The sequence below is a fragment of the Hyaena hyaena genome, unplaced genomic scaffold (assembly GCF_003009895.1).
Source record: "Hyaena hyaena isolate Hyena2069 unplaced genomic scaffold, ASM300989v1 scaffold_325, whole genome shotgun sequence".
Taxonomy (NCBI): Eukaryota; Metazoa; Chordata; class Mammalia; order Carnivora; family Hyaenidae; genus Hyaena; species Hyaena hyaena.
This window is the reverse complement of record NW_024080957.1, coordinates 1,345,912-1,365,798: the sequence shown is the minus strand read 5'-3', so window position 1 is coordinate 1,365,798 and position 19,887 is coordinate 1,345,912. Positions and strand designations below refer to the sequence as shown.

General features: G+C 37.8%; 1 protein-coding gene across 3 annotated transcripts in view; it reads left to right on the top strand.

Annotated features, from left to right (window-relative positions):
- Nucleotides 1-19,887, top strand: part of SLC39A10 (solute carrier family 39 member 10) — a 109,808-nt gene that overhangs the window by 54,653 nt on the left and 35,268 nt on the right. For 2 of the 3 annotated variants that reach the window (XM_039248958.1, XM_039248956.1), the window contains exons 2-3: nucleotides 13,340-14,364; nucleotides 16,579-16,786. In XM_039248958.1, the coding sequence (XP_039104889.1) occupies nucleotides 13,351-14,364; nucleotides 16,579-16,786 (1,222 nt within the window). In that variant the 5' untranslated portion in view covers nucleotides 13,340-13,350. Of the gene's footprint in view, nucleotides 1-2,304; nucleotides 2,327-13,339; nucleotides 14,365-16,578; nucleotides 16,787-19,887 lie in introns of those variants that run through there. The other variant, XM_039248957.1, reaches the window with a different exon arrangement.

The window sequence follows — 19,887 nt, the reverse complement described above, 5'->3', positions numbered from 1 at the left end:
TTTTTCTTTCTGGTTAAGAAGTGGATTTTCTTTTCTTTTTTTTTTTTTTCAAAAAATTTTTTTTAATGTTTTTTATTTATTTCTAGGAGAGAGAGAGAGAGAGAGAGACAGCGTGAGCAGGGGAGGGTCAGAGAGAGAGGGAGTCACAGACTGAAACAGGCTCCAGGCTCTGAGCTGGCAGTCAGCACAGAGCCCGACGCGGGGCCCGAACCCACGAACCGCGAGATCATGACCTAAGCGAAAGTCGGACGCTTAACCGACTAAGCCACCCAGGCGCCCCAAGAAGTGGATTTTCTTTTACATTATTTTTAAGTGCATGTGACACTAGTGAAATTAGGTCTACTAGTTATGTTGGTATTAGTATATTGCTTTTGAAAATGTACTGTGATTATAGAAGCTGTTGCCATTGGGGAAATCGGGTAAAGAGTGCATGGAAACTGAACTATTTTTACAATTTATTATCTTTAATTATTTTATTCTTTTATTATTTTTTTATTTTTATTTTTTTAATGTTTTATTTATTTCTAGGAGAGAGAGAGAGAGAGCATGAGCAGGGGAGGGTCAGAGAGAGAGGGAGTCACAGACTGAAGCAGGCTCCAGGCTCTGAGCTGGCAGTCAGCACAGAGCCCGACGCGGGGCTCGAACCCACGAACTGCGGGATCATGACCTAAGCGAAAGTCGGACGCTTAACCGACTAAGCCACCCAGGCGCCCCTGTCTTTAATTATTTTAAAATAAAAAGGTAAAAAAATTAGTCTCTGGAGATGGTTAAATATAGAGCTGTTTCTACAAGCTGTATATTGCCGATTTTAGTAATTGTAAATTGAAATATATATATTTTTAAGATTTTATATTTAAGGAAATTCTATACCCAAAATGGGCTTGAACTCACAACCCCCGCATCAAGGGTAGCACACTCCACCTACTGAATTAGCCAGGTGCCCCTGAAGTACATATTCTTTATATATACTTTACATAAAGCTTTAAAAAGGCTACACACACACACACACACACACACACACTTTAATAAAGGATATATATTTTGCATAAGGATTAACAATTGTTTCATCTGAAATTAAACACACTTCCAGCAAAGTAACCAAATTTTAAGTATAAACTTAGACAAATTTTCATGAACACACCAATGTAACCAGCACCTAGGAATAAAGCATTAACAGTAGCCCAGATTCCCTTCGTGTTTCCTCCCTGTCCCTTCCCATACCAAATTACAACCACCCTCTTCACTAAATATATAGTCCTGATGCTAATGTTGAAATATGACAGGATGTGTGATTTTTTTTTTTTTGGTAAAATGTGAACTTTACAGGAAAATGGTGGATCTCATTTTTTATTTGCACACAAAGCAAAATATTTCCATGAGAAATAGTATAATTGATTAGCACAATGATTGTTATTTAATTGTGAATTAACCTGACTCTTAATGTAGAAATTATACAATGACGAATACTTTCCAACTTTTAACTAATGATATACTGGAAATTAGTAACAAAAGAAGAAGTTAAAATTGAATGTTTAGTGGCAGCTGCTCTCAGTTCTCCAGAACCCATTCCTCCTCTCTGGTGCAGCAGGATCATTCATAGAGGTCTTACTCAGAAGGCTTGGGTAAACAACTTGATATATTTGCTGAAGTGAAAAAGTAATCTGTTATAAAACCAACACATTCTCAATGCAGAGAAACTTAGAAAACTCCAAAATACAAGAGACAATAGAATATTTTGGCTTGGGCAAAGCTGAGTCCTATAAAGGCCAGTATTTAGGGTTGAATGATAAATGGACTTTGGCAACATTTCCTCCATTCCTATCTCAGCAGAAAGGATCCGCTTTGTACTATGGTTAGAAAAGGATCCTTAACTTCCATGGAATGCTTGAGAAACTCCTTACGTTGTAGTAGAGGCTATATGTTCCAGTCTCCTTAGAGCTGATTGAGGCCATGTGGCTAAGTTCAGCTATTGGAATATTAGAAGTGAAGCATGCAATGTCTGCCTCATTTGCTGATTAAGAAGAAATTTCTGTACCTGGACTTGAATCCTTTCTTTTTTTCTACTGATTGGAATAGCACTCATGTAAGACTGATGTATCTGATTGATTGGATCAGAGTTGCTCACAGACCTGGAGCAGTCATTTTGGACTTTTTTTTTAATGTTGGGAGAGAGAGAGAGTGCATGCACGTGAGCAAGGAGGGAGAGTCTCCCAAGCAGGCTCCATGGTGTCAGCACGGAGCCCAACGTGGCACTTGATTCCATGAACTGAGATCATGACCTGAGCCAAAATCAAGAGTTGGATGCTTAACCGACTGAGCCACCCAGGTGATGTGTCTTGGACTGTTTTTGATAGAGAAATAAACGAGTGTTTCTTGAGCCATTGTCCTTTAGGCAGAGGTTCTTTGCAGTAGCTGCTTAGTCTATGCTGACTAATTCATACTTCATCCAGATGATTCTCAAGCACACATTTGCTGTAGCAGTTTTTTGTTTTTTTAAATGTTTTATTTCTGAGAGAGAGAGAGACCGCATGAGCAGGGGAAGGTCAGAGAGAGAGGGAGACACATAATCTGAAGCAGGCTTCAGGCTCTGAGCTAGCTGTCAGCACAGAGCCCGACGTGGGGCTCGAACCCATGAACCGCAAGATCATGACCTGAGCCGAAGTTGGATGCTTAACCGACTGAGCCACCCAGGTGCTCCTGCTGTAGCAGTTCTAAAGTTGGAAAGTTTATGAATGATTTACTTAAAAACCACATAACAGGTTTAAAATTACACTTGTCACTCATTTACTTGCACTCCTATGCTGTTCTCTTATATGTAAATAATTAGAGGAATCAAGATATTTAGAATTCTTGGAATAAACAAATTGAGTACCATACATTTGTAACATGACAAATGATCATTTAAATCTCATAGACCACCTGGGTTTTGTGTTCAATGTGAAACTGGTAACCAGAGAGTTAATGGGACTAGTAAGCACAGCTGCAGCTTTTACCCTGATCTTTTATTTTGCTTTGCCTTTAAATATTCCTGACTCTCCTCCTCGGGGGAGGCAGATTTGCACCGTTCTCTCTTATGGCCTTGTCTTGTTTGACTGCCTTTCAAATAAACCCTTTCCTTGCTGTATACTCAGTGTCTCAGTGAGTGGCTTTGCTGCGTGTCCGGCATACAAACCTGGGTTCCGTTAAAATTTGGCAAGACAATCAGGAGCTCTTTGCCTCTGGTTTGTTGGCCCTTAATCAGTAATGGAAGTCTGGTGCCAAGTCCAAGTAGCTGCCTTGGCTCTTTCTCCTAGGGACTGTCCCCATAGCCCCAACCAATAGGACACTATTGACTTTTGAGGCTTAATTTTACTTTTGGGGCAAGGAAACCATTTTTGGTTTGGACAGATGTGTCTTGGTAGGTGTTTCATGTGCCATGCTTGGCCTGTGAGCTTATTTCTTCCTTCCCTTTGGTTTGGCTTCAATTTTGTCCCTCCCATTTGATTACCTCCAATAAGGAGTTTTGGTTCTCTTAGACTTTTTCTTGCTTAAGGAACAGCTAACTAGGAAGCCATTTGGTTCCGTTGATGAAGCCTTACTTTTGGGAAGGAACCAATGCTCACAGAGGTACTATGGATTTTATTTGGTTGGTTTGTTGCTGCAGCTTTCAGTATCTTTGGACAAAACTGGCCATACTCTAATTGGAAAATGGAAAATGACAAGTCAGCTCCCACATGTAGACCTTTGGGCTGTAGTCTCCAAAATTGGGCAGTGTTTAATTAGGAATCTGTGGAAAGAAAAAAATCATCTCTTTTTGTAACACTGCTTGGCCACAATATTTATTAGACTCCAGAGGAAAAAATGATTAATGGATCCATTAATTATAATACCATCTTCCAATTAAATTCACTTTTTTGTGGGTTTTTAAATTTTAAGTTTATTTAAGAGAGACAGCGTGCATGGGTGGGGGAGGGGCAGAGAGACAGAGAGAAGTATAGACTCCCAGGCAGGTTCCACATTGCCAGCATGGAGCCTGACTTGGGGTCTGTCCCATGAGCTGTGAGATCATGATCTGAGCCAAAACAAACAGTCAGATGCTTAATGATTTTTAATATCGAAAGTACCCCATATAAGATTGAAATTTGGTTTTTCTATTAGAAATAAGTTTGCTTAGATTATTGGTCTGAATTTTTAAACAAAGGTTTTTCTTTATCTTTAATCTGCCTAGAAAAAGCCCTCTGTATTTGCCTTTAGAATCTCTTGTTGCCATGTTGGCTAAGTAGTTAAGTTTTGTGGTGATCTGTAATTCTATTTAAAAAAAATTTTTTTGATGTTTAGTTATTTTTGAGAGGTAGACAATGTAATGTACAAGCAGGGGAGGGGCAGAGAGAGAGAGGAAGACAGAGTCTGAAGGAGGCTCCAGGCTCTGAGCTATCAGCGCAGAGCCCAGTGCGAGGCTTGAACTCCACAAACTGTAAGATCATGACCTGAGTCAAAGTTGGACACTTAACTGACTGAACCATCCAAGTGCCCCAGATCTGTACTCGTATTTTAAGCATGCTCTTTAAAACCTGATATTTCTGACTTTCCATATTAATCTCTTCTCTTTTCTCTTCTCTCGTCCCTTCTTCCCTCCCTCCCTCCCTTCCTTCGTTCCTTCCTTCCTCTTTCTGAGACAGTGCATGTGCACATGAGTAGAGTAGAGGGTCGGGGGGAGAGAGAAAGAGAATATGAATCCCAAGCAGGCTTCACACTCAGCACAGAGCCTGATGCAGGGCTCAGTCCCACAAACCATAAGATTATGACCTGACTGAACTGAATTCAAGAGTCAGATGCTCAACTGACTGAGCCACCCAGGTGCCCCCCAAATTCAACTTCTAAATGAAGCCTTTTTGACTAAAGAGACTAGTTTATTTGGCATATCAAATTACATTAGCATTATCAAAGAAGATGATAAACCCTCTTAGATTATATTGGGTAGGTAAATGCTATAGCTGTTCCAGAAAGTATATAAAATTCCTAGTGAATGTTTTCATATATTCTCATGTAATATGTAACGTCATCACTTGTAACTTAAATTATTGAAGTGTCACAGAATTTCCTTGTTAATTGCATTGTAATGACAGATACCTGATATCTTTAAGATCACAAAACTAGACCAAGAATTTCCAGAACTAATGGGAAAACTACATTGTTTTCTGTGGGGACGAAGGGGACTTGAGAGAGGAGTTATGTTTCAGTAGTACACCCTGGTGGGTGTTAGATTCCAGTTCTGATGAACTATCTTTCAGTGTTTGTTGTTTACCTATAAAACTGGTCTGGATCCTAAGTTTTTCTGGTTTTCTCAAATATCTGGCTAAGACTCTGCAAACTAAGGTTTCTAATTTTCTCCTTTTCTCTTCACTTGGAATCACTGAGAACTAAAACTGCCCTTTTCCCCGAAGCCCTGCAAACTGAAGCTAGACACCTTGAGGTAAACTTGAGGGAAAATTGCCGCAACAGCCCATGTTTAGGCAGGCTTCATGCCTCTTGCTGTATGGGCCGCTCAGATCACCAGAGACATACAGAGAGCTGAACGACTTTATTCCAGCTGTCCTCATTTGACAGATCTGACTTTGGAAAATCCAGATTTTGAGATGTTCACAGAAGCAGTTTTATGGATCAAGGATAAAGAAGAGCGCCGGCTGCAGTGGTAACTTATCCGCTATTATTCATTGCCAAGATCACCAGAAATCAGACTCCTTGGCTGCCCAAGGGAACAGGTGGGCATATCAAGCTGCCAAGCTGGCAATTCAGACAAAGATTCCAAAACCCTCTGTGATGGCTTTTGTACAAGACATGGAGTTAATACCAACCCCACTGTTGTGAAGACCTGAGAAGAGCTGAAGAATGGGATTTTGGACACCTTACTGGCACTAAAGGCAGCTGGAAATACCATGAACAGGAGATAATCCTTATCCCAGAACATCTCATGGAAAAAATAGTTATGTTCACCAAAGCACTCAAGATGGGTGAATCAAGTAAAACATTGTGAGTCCCAATCTTGAGAGAACTGTCAAAAAGTCCAAAAATATGACATTTGTAATGAAAACCTGACTGGGCTCCCACCGTTTCTAAAAGGTATACCACTTAGAGTCATCAAACCTGAAGAAGAGTGGCATGTAGACTTTACTATGATGCCACAAACAACAGGTAATAATTTGTAGACAGCTTTTACAAGTTGGGTTGAAACTTTTCCATGCCATTCAGAGGAGGCATCAGAAATTATCAAAACACTTCTAAACAAAATCAGTTCTAGATTTGGATTGCTGCTGACAGTTTAGAGTAACAACAGAGTGGCAAAAGTCACATATGTCCAGTGTGTTAGGCGTTAAACAAGGAAAATTGCATGTTTTATGCAGAAACAGAAAATCAACTGGGAAAACAGAAAAATGAACCATATGCTTAAAAGAACTTTGGCAGAAATTTGCAGAGAAACCAGTTCAACTTGGGGAAAAAGCCTTGTGGGTTGCCCTGTTTTGAGTAAGAGTGGCCTCTAGCAAAAAGCTTTTCTTAAGCCCCTATGAAACGTTTTATGGAAAACCCTTTCTACACCCCTTTTTTTTTTTTTTTTAATGTTTTATTTATTTCTAGGAGAGAGAGAGAGACAGCGTGAGCAGGGGAGGGTCAGAGAGAGAGGGAGTCACAGACTGAAACAGGCTCCAGGCTCTGAGCTGGCAGTCAGCACAGAGCCCGATGCGGGGCTCGAACCCACGAACCGCGAGATCATGACCCAAGCGAAAGTCGGACGCTTAACCGACTAAGCCACCCAGGCGCCCCTCTACACCCTTTTTATGACTTAAGAGTTCCTGATGGGAACACATTAGGGAATTGGATACTATCAGGTATGTTCCATTTTTGGGAAATACTTAACTGCTATACGTAAGTTTGCTTCCAGCAAGTTGATGTGTGCCCCACAGATGCGTGCTTGCACCACTTGAATCATGGAGACTTGGTGTTATTAAAGACCTAGAAGAGCAGGCACCCAGGGAACCAACTCCAACCTTACTGGACAGGACCGCCTGCAGGGCTGGTGACCGCCCATTCTTCAGTGAAACTAAAGGGAGTTCAGCCTTGTATTTGCCACACTCACGTGAAGCTGCTTCTCTAGGAATCCACAGGTTCCCTATGCCTTCAGCAAGGAGAGCATTGAAAAGAACTCTGCTTGGGTCAGTGAGCCTCTGCAAGACCTAAAACTACTATTTAGGAAAGTTGGTCATCAATATTTTGTATTTTCTGATTGTTTCAACCTCTCCAGCTTGGAAAGGTAATTCCACCATTAGGATTTCTCCGACATTGGTCAGGGCTGACAATCTTTCTCACTGGATATATCATCCTAAACCCAGCACGGAGTAGCACCAGAGCAACCTAGTAGTAACTGGATTATGCCTTATAACTAACCTTTCTTAGCTCCTTTCATCTAATTCAACACGCTCCATCAGCTTAGAGTCAGGTTAATCAAGTCATTCAGTTAGCCATACTTCTTGAATTAACAGGAGTGCTGTGTGCATCCCCAGGTTACATTTTGTATGTGAATATGAGTATTTTTCTAGGGAACCAAAGTACAAAAAATCTCGGTAATGCAGAATGTAGGGTTTCACTTGGAATGTTGGAACTAAAGAATATTCCTAAATGAGTGCAGAAAGGTTCCAGTCTACTAACTCCGACCTTTGCCCCACTTCAGTTAGAAATCACTAGAGTGGTTATGGTCCCAGTTCCTTCAAGAAGCAGGAATGATTAAAGACACCGGGGATTGAAACAGGTAACCATAGGTTAACAGGACTAGTAAGTGCAGCTGCAGCTTTTTACCCAGACCTGTTTTTGTTTGCCTTTAAACATCCCTGACTGTCCAGCAGATTGGAGGCTTGCTCTCCCATCACCTTATCTCCTTGTTTGCCTGCCCCTCAGACTCTTTCCTTAGTGTCTGCTTGATGTTTCGGTGATTGGCTTTGCTGCGCTTTGGACATGCGAACTTGTTTGGCTACACACGGAGTCATTTATTTGGTGTTGCCCGATCAAAATACATATATGTTTTATCCCCACCGCTGGTACCTTATTCATTTGACAGTGAGATAATGTGCACTGTCAAACCACAAGGGAATGAATATCTGTCTAGGTCAATTACAGTAATTTCTTCCGTTACCAGTTACTGGTTTTGGCATGGGTATGTAACACAGTCCTGCTCAAATACATGTAAAGAGAAATCTGGGATAGACTTCAGGGAGAGATTTTTCTTCCTGGGTAAGAAGAGACATGAAGATCAGTCCTCCAGTTTGGATAGAGTTGTGCAAGGACAGAATGGTTGTATCAAGAGCAGCCCCTTGAGACTGCAGAGACAAATCTGAGAGCTTGGGTTTTTGATCATGTAATAATCCTGGAACCACCCATTTCTCCCAACTTTTTATGTGAAATTTTCCTTTAGTGTTCTGTTTTTATAACCAAAACATCCTGTCTCAAGGTAGTTAACATTTAAGAAAGAAACCAAAAATAATACTGCAATAAAGAATTATTTTTTAGCATTTAATTTTGAGAGGGAGAGAGAGTACCAGCAGGGGAGGAGCAGAGAGAGAGTCAAACACAGAATCGGAAGCAGGTTCCAGGCGCTGAGCTGTCACACACGGGGCTCAAACCCATGAATCATGAGATCATAACCTTCGCCGAAGTCGGACACCTAACCAACTGAGCTACCTAGGTGCCCCTGCAATAAAGATTCTTGACTGTCTCCTGTATCTTGAGTGGAGTGGTTTCTCTAGGATAGGTAGATTGATAGAAGTAGAATCTGGAGGCTATAGAGTATGTTTATAATCACCCTAGTAGATGTCAAATTGCTTCCCTAAATGATTGTACCTATAATAAATACATATTCCCATCAGTAGTGTATAATAGTTCCTTTTTCTCTTCATTAGTTCTTTGCTTAATACTTGATATTGTCAGATACTAATTTTTGTCCGTTAATGTCTTGGTGGATTATCTAGATGATTAGTAATCCTATTGCTTTCAACCAGCTGTCCTCTTTATATCATTTGTATAGTTTTCTATGCAGTATTGGAGATTTTTTCCATCTTGATAAATGTTTTATATATTCTGGGTACTAATTTTTAGTGTGTATTGTTTACATATACACATTAGATCTTCTAGTATGGCTTGTATATGCTTTGTTTATGGTGTTCTTTATTGTAGAGTAATATATAAAGGATTTAGTTTAATTAAAGTTTTTTTTAAGGTTTATGCCTTCTGTATCTTACATGAAAAACTTTCCCTAATCCAAAGTCATAATATTCTCCTAAATTTTCTTCTACACCTTGTAAAGAATTTTGTTTTTTCACACTTAGATCTTTGTTCCTTTCAGAGTTCATTTTTGTGTATGGTGGGAGGAAGAACCATTTATTCACAATCAGTACTATTGATTTTCTTTCTGAATTCTCTTGTCTGGGGCCTTTTTCTGTTCCTGTGCCAGTTCTGTGTTATTTTAGTTAGTGTAACTTTATAAATAAATAAATCTTTATTATCTTGCTAATCTTTTGAATTGTTTTGTTTTCCTTGGTTTTTTGCTCTACATATGAATTTTTGGATAAGCTTATGCAGTCTCACCGAGAACAAATAGCTACTAATATTTTAATTGATGCTGAATTAAATTTGTATGTACACTTGGGAAGACTTTACGTGTCTTATATCTCATCTATGTAGGTGGTGTCTGTCTCCAGTTTTTGAAGTTCTTCTTTACTTTCCTTCCGTATGTCTCATCCATTTCTTTTTTTAAATGGTCTTGTTCTGTGTATTTCTAGAAGTATTAAAATTTTTGTTAGTAAGTTTTCTAATTAGTTTTCACTGAAGAAAATTCTTTTTTTAATTTAAAAATTTTTTCTTTTAGAGAGAGCGCGCGCGCGTGCTTACAAGTGTGAGCTGGGAGAAGGGCAGAAGGAGAGAGGATACCAGTCAGGCTTCACACTTAGCACAAAGCCTGACGTGGAGTCAGTCTCATGACCCTGGGATCGTAACCTGAGCTGAAATCAAGAGCTGGACGCTCAACCTACTAAACTACCCAGGCGCCCCCAAATTTTATTTTTAGAAAACTTTTTAATTTAAACACAGTATATATACAGAAAAGTACACAGGGTATAAATACAATGAATTGTTACAAAGTAAGCATATTTGTGTAACCAACCATTACTCAGTTACCTCACCTTCCAGTCCTTTCAAAAAGTTATCATCGGGATGCCTAGCTGGCTCGGTCAGTTGAGCATGCAACTCTTAATCTCAGAGTTATGAGTTCAAGCCCCGTGTTGGGTGTAGAGATTACTTCAGAGTAAAATCTCTAAGGAAACAAAAAGTCATTATCTTGTTTTAGTTTTACTCATTTTTAACTTTATATAAATAGAATTATACACTAGGGTCTCTTTAGTGATTGCCATCTTTTGTACATCTCATGTTTGTGAGATTTATTTGTGTTAATGTGTGAAGCTGTAATTTCATTTTCATTCCTGTGTAGTATTCTATTGTAAGATTATTCTACTCTTGATGGACATTTGGCTTTTTTTCCTGTTTTAAGCTATGATGAATGATGATTGTGTTAATGTTCGTGTTCGTGTCTTTTGGTGTCACTGTGCATGCATTTGTGTTGAACATATACCCAGGAGTAGAATTGCTGTGAGTGGATACGCTTATGTTTAACTTCTGGGAGATTCCGTCAAATATTTTTCCAAAAGATACCAATGTATTGTCAGTCTCACCATAAGTACATTCACATTCTAGTTAACTCCGTATTCTTACGTACATCTTTTATATCTTCTTCATCTTGGTGGGTATACAGTAATACCCAAGTGTGATTTTCTTTTATATTTCTCTGAGGACTAGTGAGATTGAGAATCTTTTCATATGCTTGATAATTTGGCTCTCTGATTACAAAATGCCTGTTCAGACTTCCTGCCTATTTTTCCATTGAGTTGTCTCATAATTTTAATATTGCCTTGTAGAAATTCCTAATATATTCTTGACTGGTAACATTGTGATCATCTTTTCTCAATCTGTGACTTGCCTTTTATTTTTTTATTAAGATTTTATTTTTACGTAATCCTTACACCCAACATGGGGCTCAGACCCACAACCCCAATATCAAGAATTGCCTGCTCTGCCGTCTGATCCAGCCAAGCACCCTCTCTCCTTTTTTACAGATCTGTGGCTTGCCTTTTTTGGTCTCTTAATGAAATCTCTTGATTAATAGACCTTAATTTTAATTGTACTATACTTTTTCATTTCTCCTTTTACAATGTTTTTTATGTTCTGTCTTGAAAGTCTTAAAGGTAATCTCCTGAAAAAAATCTTCTAGTTCTATACTCTTCAGTATAGTAGCCAGTAGCCATGTGTAGTTATTGAGCACTTGAAGTGTAGCTAGTCTGAATAAAGATGTTTGTAAGTGTGAAATGCATGCTGGATTTCAATGGACATTGTATTAAAAAATGTCAGAATCATGTTAATAGTTTTTGTATTGCATGTGAGATCACATTTTGTATATATAGGGAGTTAAGTAAAATATGAAAATGACCTGCTTTTCCTAGAAAAATTTAAAATTTCATAATTGACTCACATTGCATTTCTATATTCTAGAAGTGTGCTATCCAATAGAACTTTCTGTGATGATGGACATGTTCTGTATCTACACTGTCCAGTATAGTAGCCATGACCTGAAAGTGTCCGCTGAGCTTTGAAAATGTAGTGAGGGTGATTGAGAAGTTGATTTTTTTTTATTTTTGAGAGAGAGAGAGTGTGAACAGGGGAGGGGCAGAGAGAAAGAGAATCCCAAGCAGGCTCTGCACTGTCAGCACAGAGCCCAACATGGCGCTAGAACCCACGAATCATGAGAGCATGATCTGAGCCGAAACCAAAAGTTGGACACTTAACTGACTGAACTGAACCACTCAGGTGCCCCAGAGAAGCTGGATTTTTAATTGTAGGCAGTTTAGATTTAAGTAGCCATATATGGGTAGTAGCTACCATATTAAACAGCACAGATCTGGACATTCTATTGCTTTAACATTTATTATTTTAGATTTAGGTTTATAATCTGTCTGAATGGATTTTATATATAGTGTGAAGGGGTCAAGTTTTATTTTTTCTTTCAAATGGAAATCAAGTTGACCAGGCACTAAGGAAGAGAATATCTTTACTATTTTTAGATTTGTGCTTTGTTTTTTAGGTATATTTATTTGTTTGTTCTTCCATCAAATGCCACACTGTCTTTAGTAGTGGTAGAGTGAGTGTTCTTATCTTGTTCTTCATGAGTGTCTTGGCCATTCTTGAACTCAACTATTTCCACATTAATATTAAAAATACCTCATCAGTTTTCACAAAGTTTCTTTTGGGATTTTGACTGACATTGCATTGGATTTATATTACATCCAATCATAAACATCCTGTAGCCATTTATTTAGGTCTTCCACTTGTCTCAGTAATATGTGATCTTTCATTATGTAAAGGTCTTGCACCTCGTTGTTAGGTTTATTCCTAGCCACTTGATACTTTAATAATAATGTTTTCTAATTTCAGTTTCTAATTATTGCTAGTGTATAGAGTAAAATTGATTTTAGGTTGTCTTTATATATGGCAATTATACTGAAGTAACTTACTAATTCTCATAGATTCTTTTGAATTTTCTTTATACCCAGTTCTATGATTTGTGAATAATGACATTTTTCTTTCTTTTTTTCTGTTTATTTATTTAGAGAGAGAGAGAGGGGGAAAGAGAGAGAGAGAGAGAGCGAGCACACTAGCAGGGGAAGGACAGAGAGCAAGGGGGAGAGAACCCCAAGCAGCCTCTGCACTGTCAGTACAGAGCCTGATGTGGGTCTCAAATTGAGGAACCTGTGAGATCATGACCTGAGCCAAAAACCAAGAGTCAGACACTTAACTGATTGAGCCACCCAGGTGCACATCTTTCTGATTTGTATACATTTTATCATTCTATTTAATCTTTTTACTGTACTGCTCAGGACCTCAAGAACAGGGATCAGCAAACTTTTGTAAAGAACCAGATAAGAAGGAAGCCAACAGTTTCTGTATAAATATATAGTAGACTCCTATTGTTGCTTAAAGGGAATCAGAATAGTCTTCTAGATGGAGTCTTCAGCAATTTGTACTAAGGTGGGTTGGACAGTTTTAAAAGGCACCATTTTTATAGGGAATTGAAGAAGGAAAGAATGATTTATAGTCATGAAAGAAATATGGTAAAACATTTGCCTAGTGGATTGGCAGTTTCTGGAATTTATGATTATTTTGAATGTGTCTAAGTATGAACTAATACTTGCCTCTTTTTAATTGCCTTTAGGAAAAATAGAAATGAAGGTACATATGCACACAAAATTTTGCCTCATTTGTTTGCTGACTTTTATTTTCCACCACTGCAACCATTGCCATGAAGAACATGACCATGGTTCTGAAGAACATCACAGACATCGTCGTGGAATGACAGAATCGGAGTCAAGCAAATTTTCAGTGCTGGATGCTGAAAATGAAAAAAAATATTATATTGAAAAACTTTTTGACCGTTATGGTGAAAATGGAAGATTATCCTTTTTTGGTCTGGAGAAACTTTTAACAAACTTGGGCCTTGGAGAGATAAAAGTAGTTGAGATTAATCATGAGGATCTTGGCCACGATCATGTTTCTCACTTAGATATTTTGGCAGTTCAAGAGGGAAAGCATTTTCACTCCCATAACCACCAGCACTCCCACAATCATTTAAGTTCAGAAAATCAAACTGTGACTAGTGTATCAACAAAAAGAAACCATAAGTGTGATCCAGAGAAAGAGACAATTGAAGTGTCTGTCAAATCTGATGATAAACATATGCATGACCGTAATCATCGCTTATGTCATCACCATTGTTTGCACCACCATCTTGATCATAACACCACTCGCCATTTTCCTAATGATTCCATTGCTCACAGTGAGCGTGGGGAGCCTAGCCATGAACCCTCCACAGAGACCAATAAAACACAGGAACAATCTGAAAGTAAGCTACCAAAAGGAAAGAGGAAGAGAAAAGGGAAGAAAAGTAACGAAAATTCTGAGGTTATTACACCAGGTTTCCCCCCCAACCATGATCAGGGTGAACAGTATGAGCATAATCGGGTCCACAAACCTGATCGTGTACATAACCCAGGTCATTCTCACGTACGCCTTCCAGAACATAATGGTCACGATCCTGGTCATGGACACCAAGATCTTAATCCTGATAGTGAAGGTGAACTTCGACATACTAGGAAGCGAGAAGCACCACATGTTAAAAAAAGTGCAATTTATTCAGCTGCTACTCACAAAGATCATAATGAAGACGACCGTCAACATGAGGTAAGTGTGAAGAGATCGTTGCTCCCTAATTCTCAGGTAATTGTGGAGTATTTTAGGTGAAAAGAGAAGTAACACTGGAGAATCGTCAGTCATATTCAAACTTATTTCCAGATAATGTTTCTGTACAAAATATTCTTAAGATATTAAAGATATTAAAATCAGGTAAAGTTTTTTATCTGGATTTTCACTTACATCATTCTCAAAATTGGATCCCTCAAATCTAAATGTTCAAAGGTTGTTAGAACACATATTCATTATTTTATGTTATTGCTTATCACTTGTTTTGACTTCCCAAGTTAGTTTTCATTTTTCATTAGTTTTCATTAGTTGGCTTCTAGATATTTGAAAATTGAAGCCTCTTGTGTCCAGCCTATCCTGTTGGAAAGTGACTAGGCATTTTCTTTTACGTAATCATTAACTTAATTAACTATAGAATGGTTCCCAGTCATTGGTGTAGTTCCACAGTCAGGTATTTTGTATATATGGTAGGTTTGTTTTCTCTGTGTCACTTTATGATATATAGAGCCTACTTCCTTACAATTAATCTTTTCTCATGCCCTTTGACAGATCTAAGGTGAATGCAAAAAGATAAAATAACAGGAAAGTCCACTAGTAATGGGATGGTTGTGATTTCCTTTAAAATCTTCATGTTCTTTTGAATACTTTTATATTTGATTGGGCCTTCCTGTTTTGTTTTTTTTTTAACTATCTGCCTTATACACACTTTTGTTTCATTCAAGATGTATCAACATTCTCATTTAATTTTAATTTATAGTATTCATTAATAAAGTTGAGAAAATTGTTGAATTTGTGTTCATATGTATAAAAAGCAGCACCATTTAGTATGGAAAATGACCCTGCCCTTTATTATTTCTTTTTCTGTTTCTATTACTGAAATATGTTCTGCATCTATGGAATTATCTTTGTGTTTCTTCCCTGGATAAATAATCAGATATTGGTTTTTAGCAGTTATAAACACTGATTTTAAAATCACTTATATTTTAAAATCGTAGTGTATTTGTAAACAATTGATTTTATTTATTACTTTAATAATATCTTAGAATCTTTTGTTGACAATAGTATCATATTCTTTCTACCAGACTTGTGGGGTCTGCATCAGTCAGATGTGTTGTTTTATATCCTCACAGGTCTGATGTATGTTGGGAATTTTCTCATGATTTCTAGTAATGTTCTGTACACTAGATAGAGTAGTACCTCCTGTTAAGACCTGAGAAGAATCATTTTTTTGTTTGTATGTTTTGATTTTGGTTTTTTATACCATAAATAAAATCATATAATGAGGTAGCAAGTCAGTAAACAAGCATACAGCCGAAGTGTATTATATGTGGGAGAAAAAAGTGCACTACCATCCTTTGCCTTCATTTTAGATGTTTGGTATATGATAGGTCCAAACTTGTTGGCTATGCGTCTTCTGCTTTGTTTTGTTTTGTGCTTAAACGTACTAGTGGATGAAGCTGCCTTCTTTTATTTTCCACTTTTAGCATTAGGCTAGAATTCCCCAATATATTTTTCTTGGGTACCTTAGATAGTGAAAATATCTGTATTATGGTGTGTGTATACATATATATATATATATAAAATATATATATATATTTTTTTAATGTATGTTTATTTTTAAGAGAGAGACAGCGTATGAGCAGGGGAGGGGCAGAGATAGAGGGAGACACAGAATCTGAAACAGGCTCCAGGCTTTGAGCTGCCTGCACAGAACCCAGTGCGGGGCTCGAATCCACGAACCGCAAGATCATGACTTGAGCTGAAGTTGGACACTTAGCCAACTGAGCCACCCAGGCGCCCCATATTATGGTATATTTTAATATAAGGTTACTAAAGTACTTTGTGTCTGACAAGTAAGAATCTTGAGTGATTGATGATTGCACTTTGAATAGGGAGGTGATTTTTCTCCTCACCCCTGACAAATATGGTTTTGTGTGATTTTTATCACTTACCGAGTAAATCATGATCTTTCACGTATTGGAGTGGATAAATGGCTAAAGTCCATAAAAAGTCTTGGGTAATGAAGTTCAGTATATTTCCATCATAAATTCTGAAAAGAAAGCTTTACTTGTAATAGTTATCTATATTACAGATTATTTTAAAATAATATTTAGAATATTTTTATTATATAGTAATTTCTTTTTCTGCTTAATCTTCTTAAAGCACTCTTAATTTGTTTTATTAATTCCCTTGCAGTGTTTGAACGTCACTCAGTTGTTAAAATACTATGGTCACGGTGCCAATTCTCCGATCTCACCTGATTTATTTACATACCTTTGCCCTGCTTTATTATATCAAATCGACAGCAGACTTTGTATTGAGCATTTTGACAAACTTTTAGTTGAAGATTTAAATAAAGATAAAAATCAGGTTCCTGAAGATAAGGCACATATAGGGGCATCAGGTAAGAAAGATTTAAGTTTTTTTTTCCCTCAAAATAGTCTCTGTACTTACTTTTTCCAAAATGTAATTGAATTAGAAAGTACTGTAATTCCAAATTATTATCTTCCTTTGGGTGACTTTCAGTGTTTTAGTCAGGCTTAGATATGAGTATTTAAAAAGGATTGGGGATAGACAAAAGGCATAATGCAGCTTACTTTTCTCTTTCTGGTATTATGGACAAAAGTTTTGCTCTGGATAGAGAACTAGATTAGAAAGGAAACTACAGGTTTGCAGTAAAATGGGTTCTTCTTGATGGGCAAATGTAAATATTGGGGCTACTAATTAAAGTCATTTGGTGTTATATTTACTTTTAGCAGAGTTGAGGGCCTCTGATAAAAAGCTAAGATTAAGTTTACAACGAAGTCAAAAGAGAAGCCAGTGTGGTAAAGCTCTATGAATATTTCAGAAATGCCAGTGATTGGCACGTGAATTCATCATGGGCAGTTTTATAGAGAGCTTCAACAAAAGACTGAAACTGTTGTTAAAATTCTTCGTAGGCTTTTTTTTTTTTTTTTTTTTAATGTTTTTTACTCTTAAGGAGAGTGGGAAGAGAGAAGGAGATACAGAATCCAAAGCAGGCTCCAAACTCTGAGCTGTCAGCACAGAGCCTGATTTGGGGCTCAGACTCACAAACCATGAGATTATGACCTGAATTGTAGTTGGACTCTTAACTAACTGAGCCACCCAGGTGCCCCAACCAGGCTTTTTAAAAACCATATTAGGTTGGCTACAGAACTCCACTTTGATGTTCACAGGTACCTCCCACTTGAGCTTTCCAAAACTTCTACTCCACAAAAACTTTGTTCTTCTTACTGAATCCCCTAAACTGTAACAGTTGTTTTTTCGATAAAATCTGAGTCTTTGAACTTTTTCCCTTATGGTTTTGTTTTTGTTTCCTTTTTTCCCTTATATAATCAGTTGTCAAGTCCATTTAGTCTTCTCTTAAATACCTTCCAACTCTTTTCACTCCATTATAACTTTACTTCAGGTCCTTCTTCTTGGTTCTTGATTAAATTGTTGAAACAACTTCATAACCTTCCCTTTCTAGAATACCGATGAAATTGTCTGACATAAGAGTTTTTCTTTTTAGCAATAGCTGACATACTTTTTTTAACAAACATGTATTGTAGTCACTCTTCTAAAGGCAATGATTTTTACTCTTCAATAGCAGTTTTATAAGGTGGAAAATATTCTCCTTATAACTTTCCCACAGTCTCAAAGCTAGTCTGTGATAGTGCTGGGATTCAAGCCAAGGGAATTTAATCATTTTGCTATCTGTGTGCTGTTTCACTTGCTTCCTCCCCCCCCCCCCCCCACTAAATTTTAACAAATGATTATATGAGGGAGCTATTATATGATTCTTGTTCTTGCAGATATGGAAACTGTGGTGTAGATAAGGTTAGTAATTTGCCTACATTTCCCAGGTCTAATAAATGATAGAGCCCACCACCCCTAAGATTTGTCTGATAAATCCTTTGGTCAGTTAATAACTATGCTATTATCTACCAGATTTAGTTAATTCTGATAGTGCTTTTATGATTGTTGTCATATATCTTCACACTAGTCAATATTTTTCTTTAGATCTCTAATATATTTCTTAAATTTCTTCAGTGTTTAGTTTTGAATGAGAGAGAGAGAGAGAGACCGACCGAGCACAAGTAGGGAACGGCAGAGAGAGAGAGAGAGAGGGAGACACGCAGTCTGAAGCAGGCTTCAGGCTCTGAGCTGTCAATGCAGAGCATGATGCGGGACTCGAACTCACAAGCTGTTGAGATTATAACCTGAGCCGAAGTCAGATGCTTGACCAACTGAGCCACTCAGGCTCTCCTCTAGTATTAATACCTGTGAGAACATGAATTTCTTTTTTTTTTTTTTTTTTTTTTTTGAGAGAGAAGGGCAGGTAGAGAGAGGGTGAGAGAGAAGGAGAAAGAGAATCTCAAGCAGACTCCACACCAACAGCATGGAGCCCAGTGTGGGGCCCAAACTCCCGAACTGTGAGGTCATGACCTGAGCTGACAGAGTTGGACACTTAGCTGACTGAGCCACTCAGGCGCCCCTAGAGAACATAGATTTGATGTGTGTGCTAGTTATTTTTTTCCTCCTATATTTTAAGAAATTGCATTATGCTGTATTGTTCAAATTTCAGAGTCCTTGGCCAATCAGGCTTTCCAGGATATGATCCCTGCCTACCTACCTCTCCATCCTTATCCCTCACCTTTCTTTTTTAGTAAGTTCCACTCCCAGTGGGGTTTGAACTCATGATCAGGACTCAAATGATCAAGACTCAAGTGCTCTACCGACTGAGCCAGCCTGGTATCCCCCCACCATTCATTTAATACTCTCAGCCTTAACCGTAACACACTCCTAATGATAGATTGTACTGTTTTTCCCTCATTTATCTCTGCCTTTTCACATTCTGAACCTTTCTACTTGAGTGACTACTATGATTTCTCAAAGATTCAGCTCAGGGTTAGCCCCTCTGGGGTAACTTATTAACCATCCTAGGCTTAATTAAGTCCCCTTCCTTGACACTCTCTGGATAGCTCCATTATAATACAGAGCTTGAGGGATTTTAATAATTGGATTTGTTATCTGTTTTTGTTATGGACTTCAGCTACTTCAAGGAAGTGACCAGGTCTTTCATCTTAGCATCTCTAATGCCTAAGCAGATAAAGGGTACCTTGACAAAAAGAAAGCCCTCCCACATTGACTGAATAAATAAATTGCTTAATCTATAAGCTTTTAGTTGTAACCCAGGAAAGACACTTATTGAAAATGAGTCTTTGAAGATCATTTTATGAATACAGTTGACCTTTGAACAACACAGATTTGAACTGCGTGTGTATACTTGTATGCAGATATTTCTCAATAAATAAATTAGGAAGTTTCTTGGAGGTTTGCAACAGTTTGAAAAAAATCACAGATAAACCACATAGCCTAGAAATAAGAAATTAAGGAAAAGTCAGGTATTGTAAGAATACAGTATATAACACTTATGTTTATGGCAAGGCTTTCCATCAGCAGTAGGCTCTTAATAGTTAAATTTGGGGGGAGTTAAAAGTT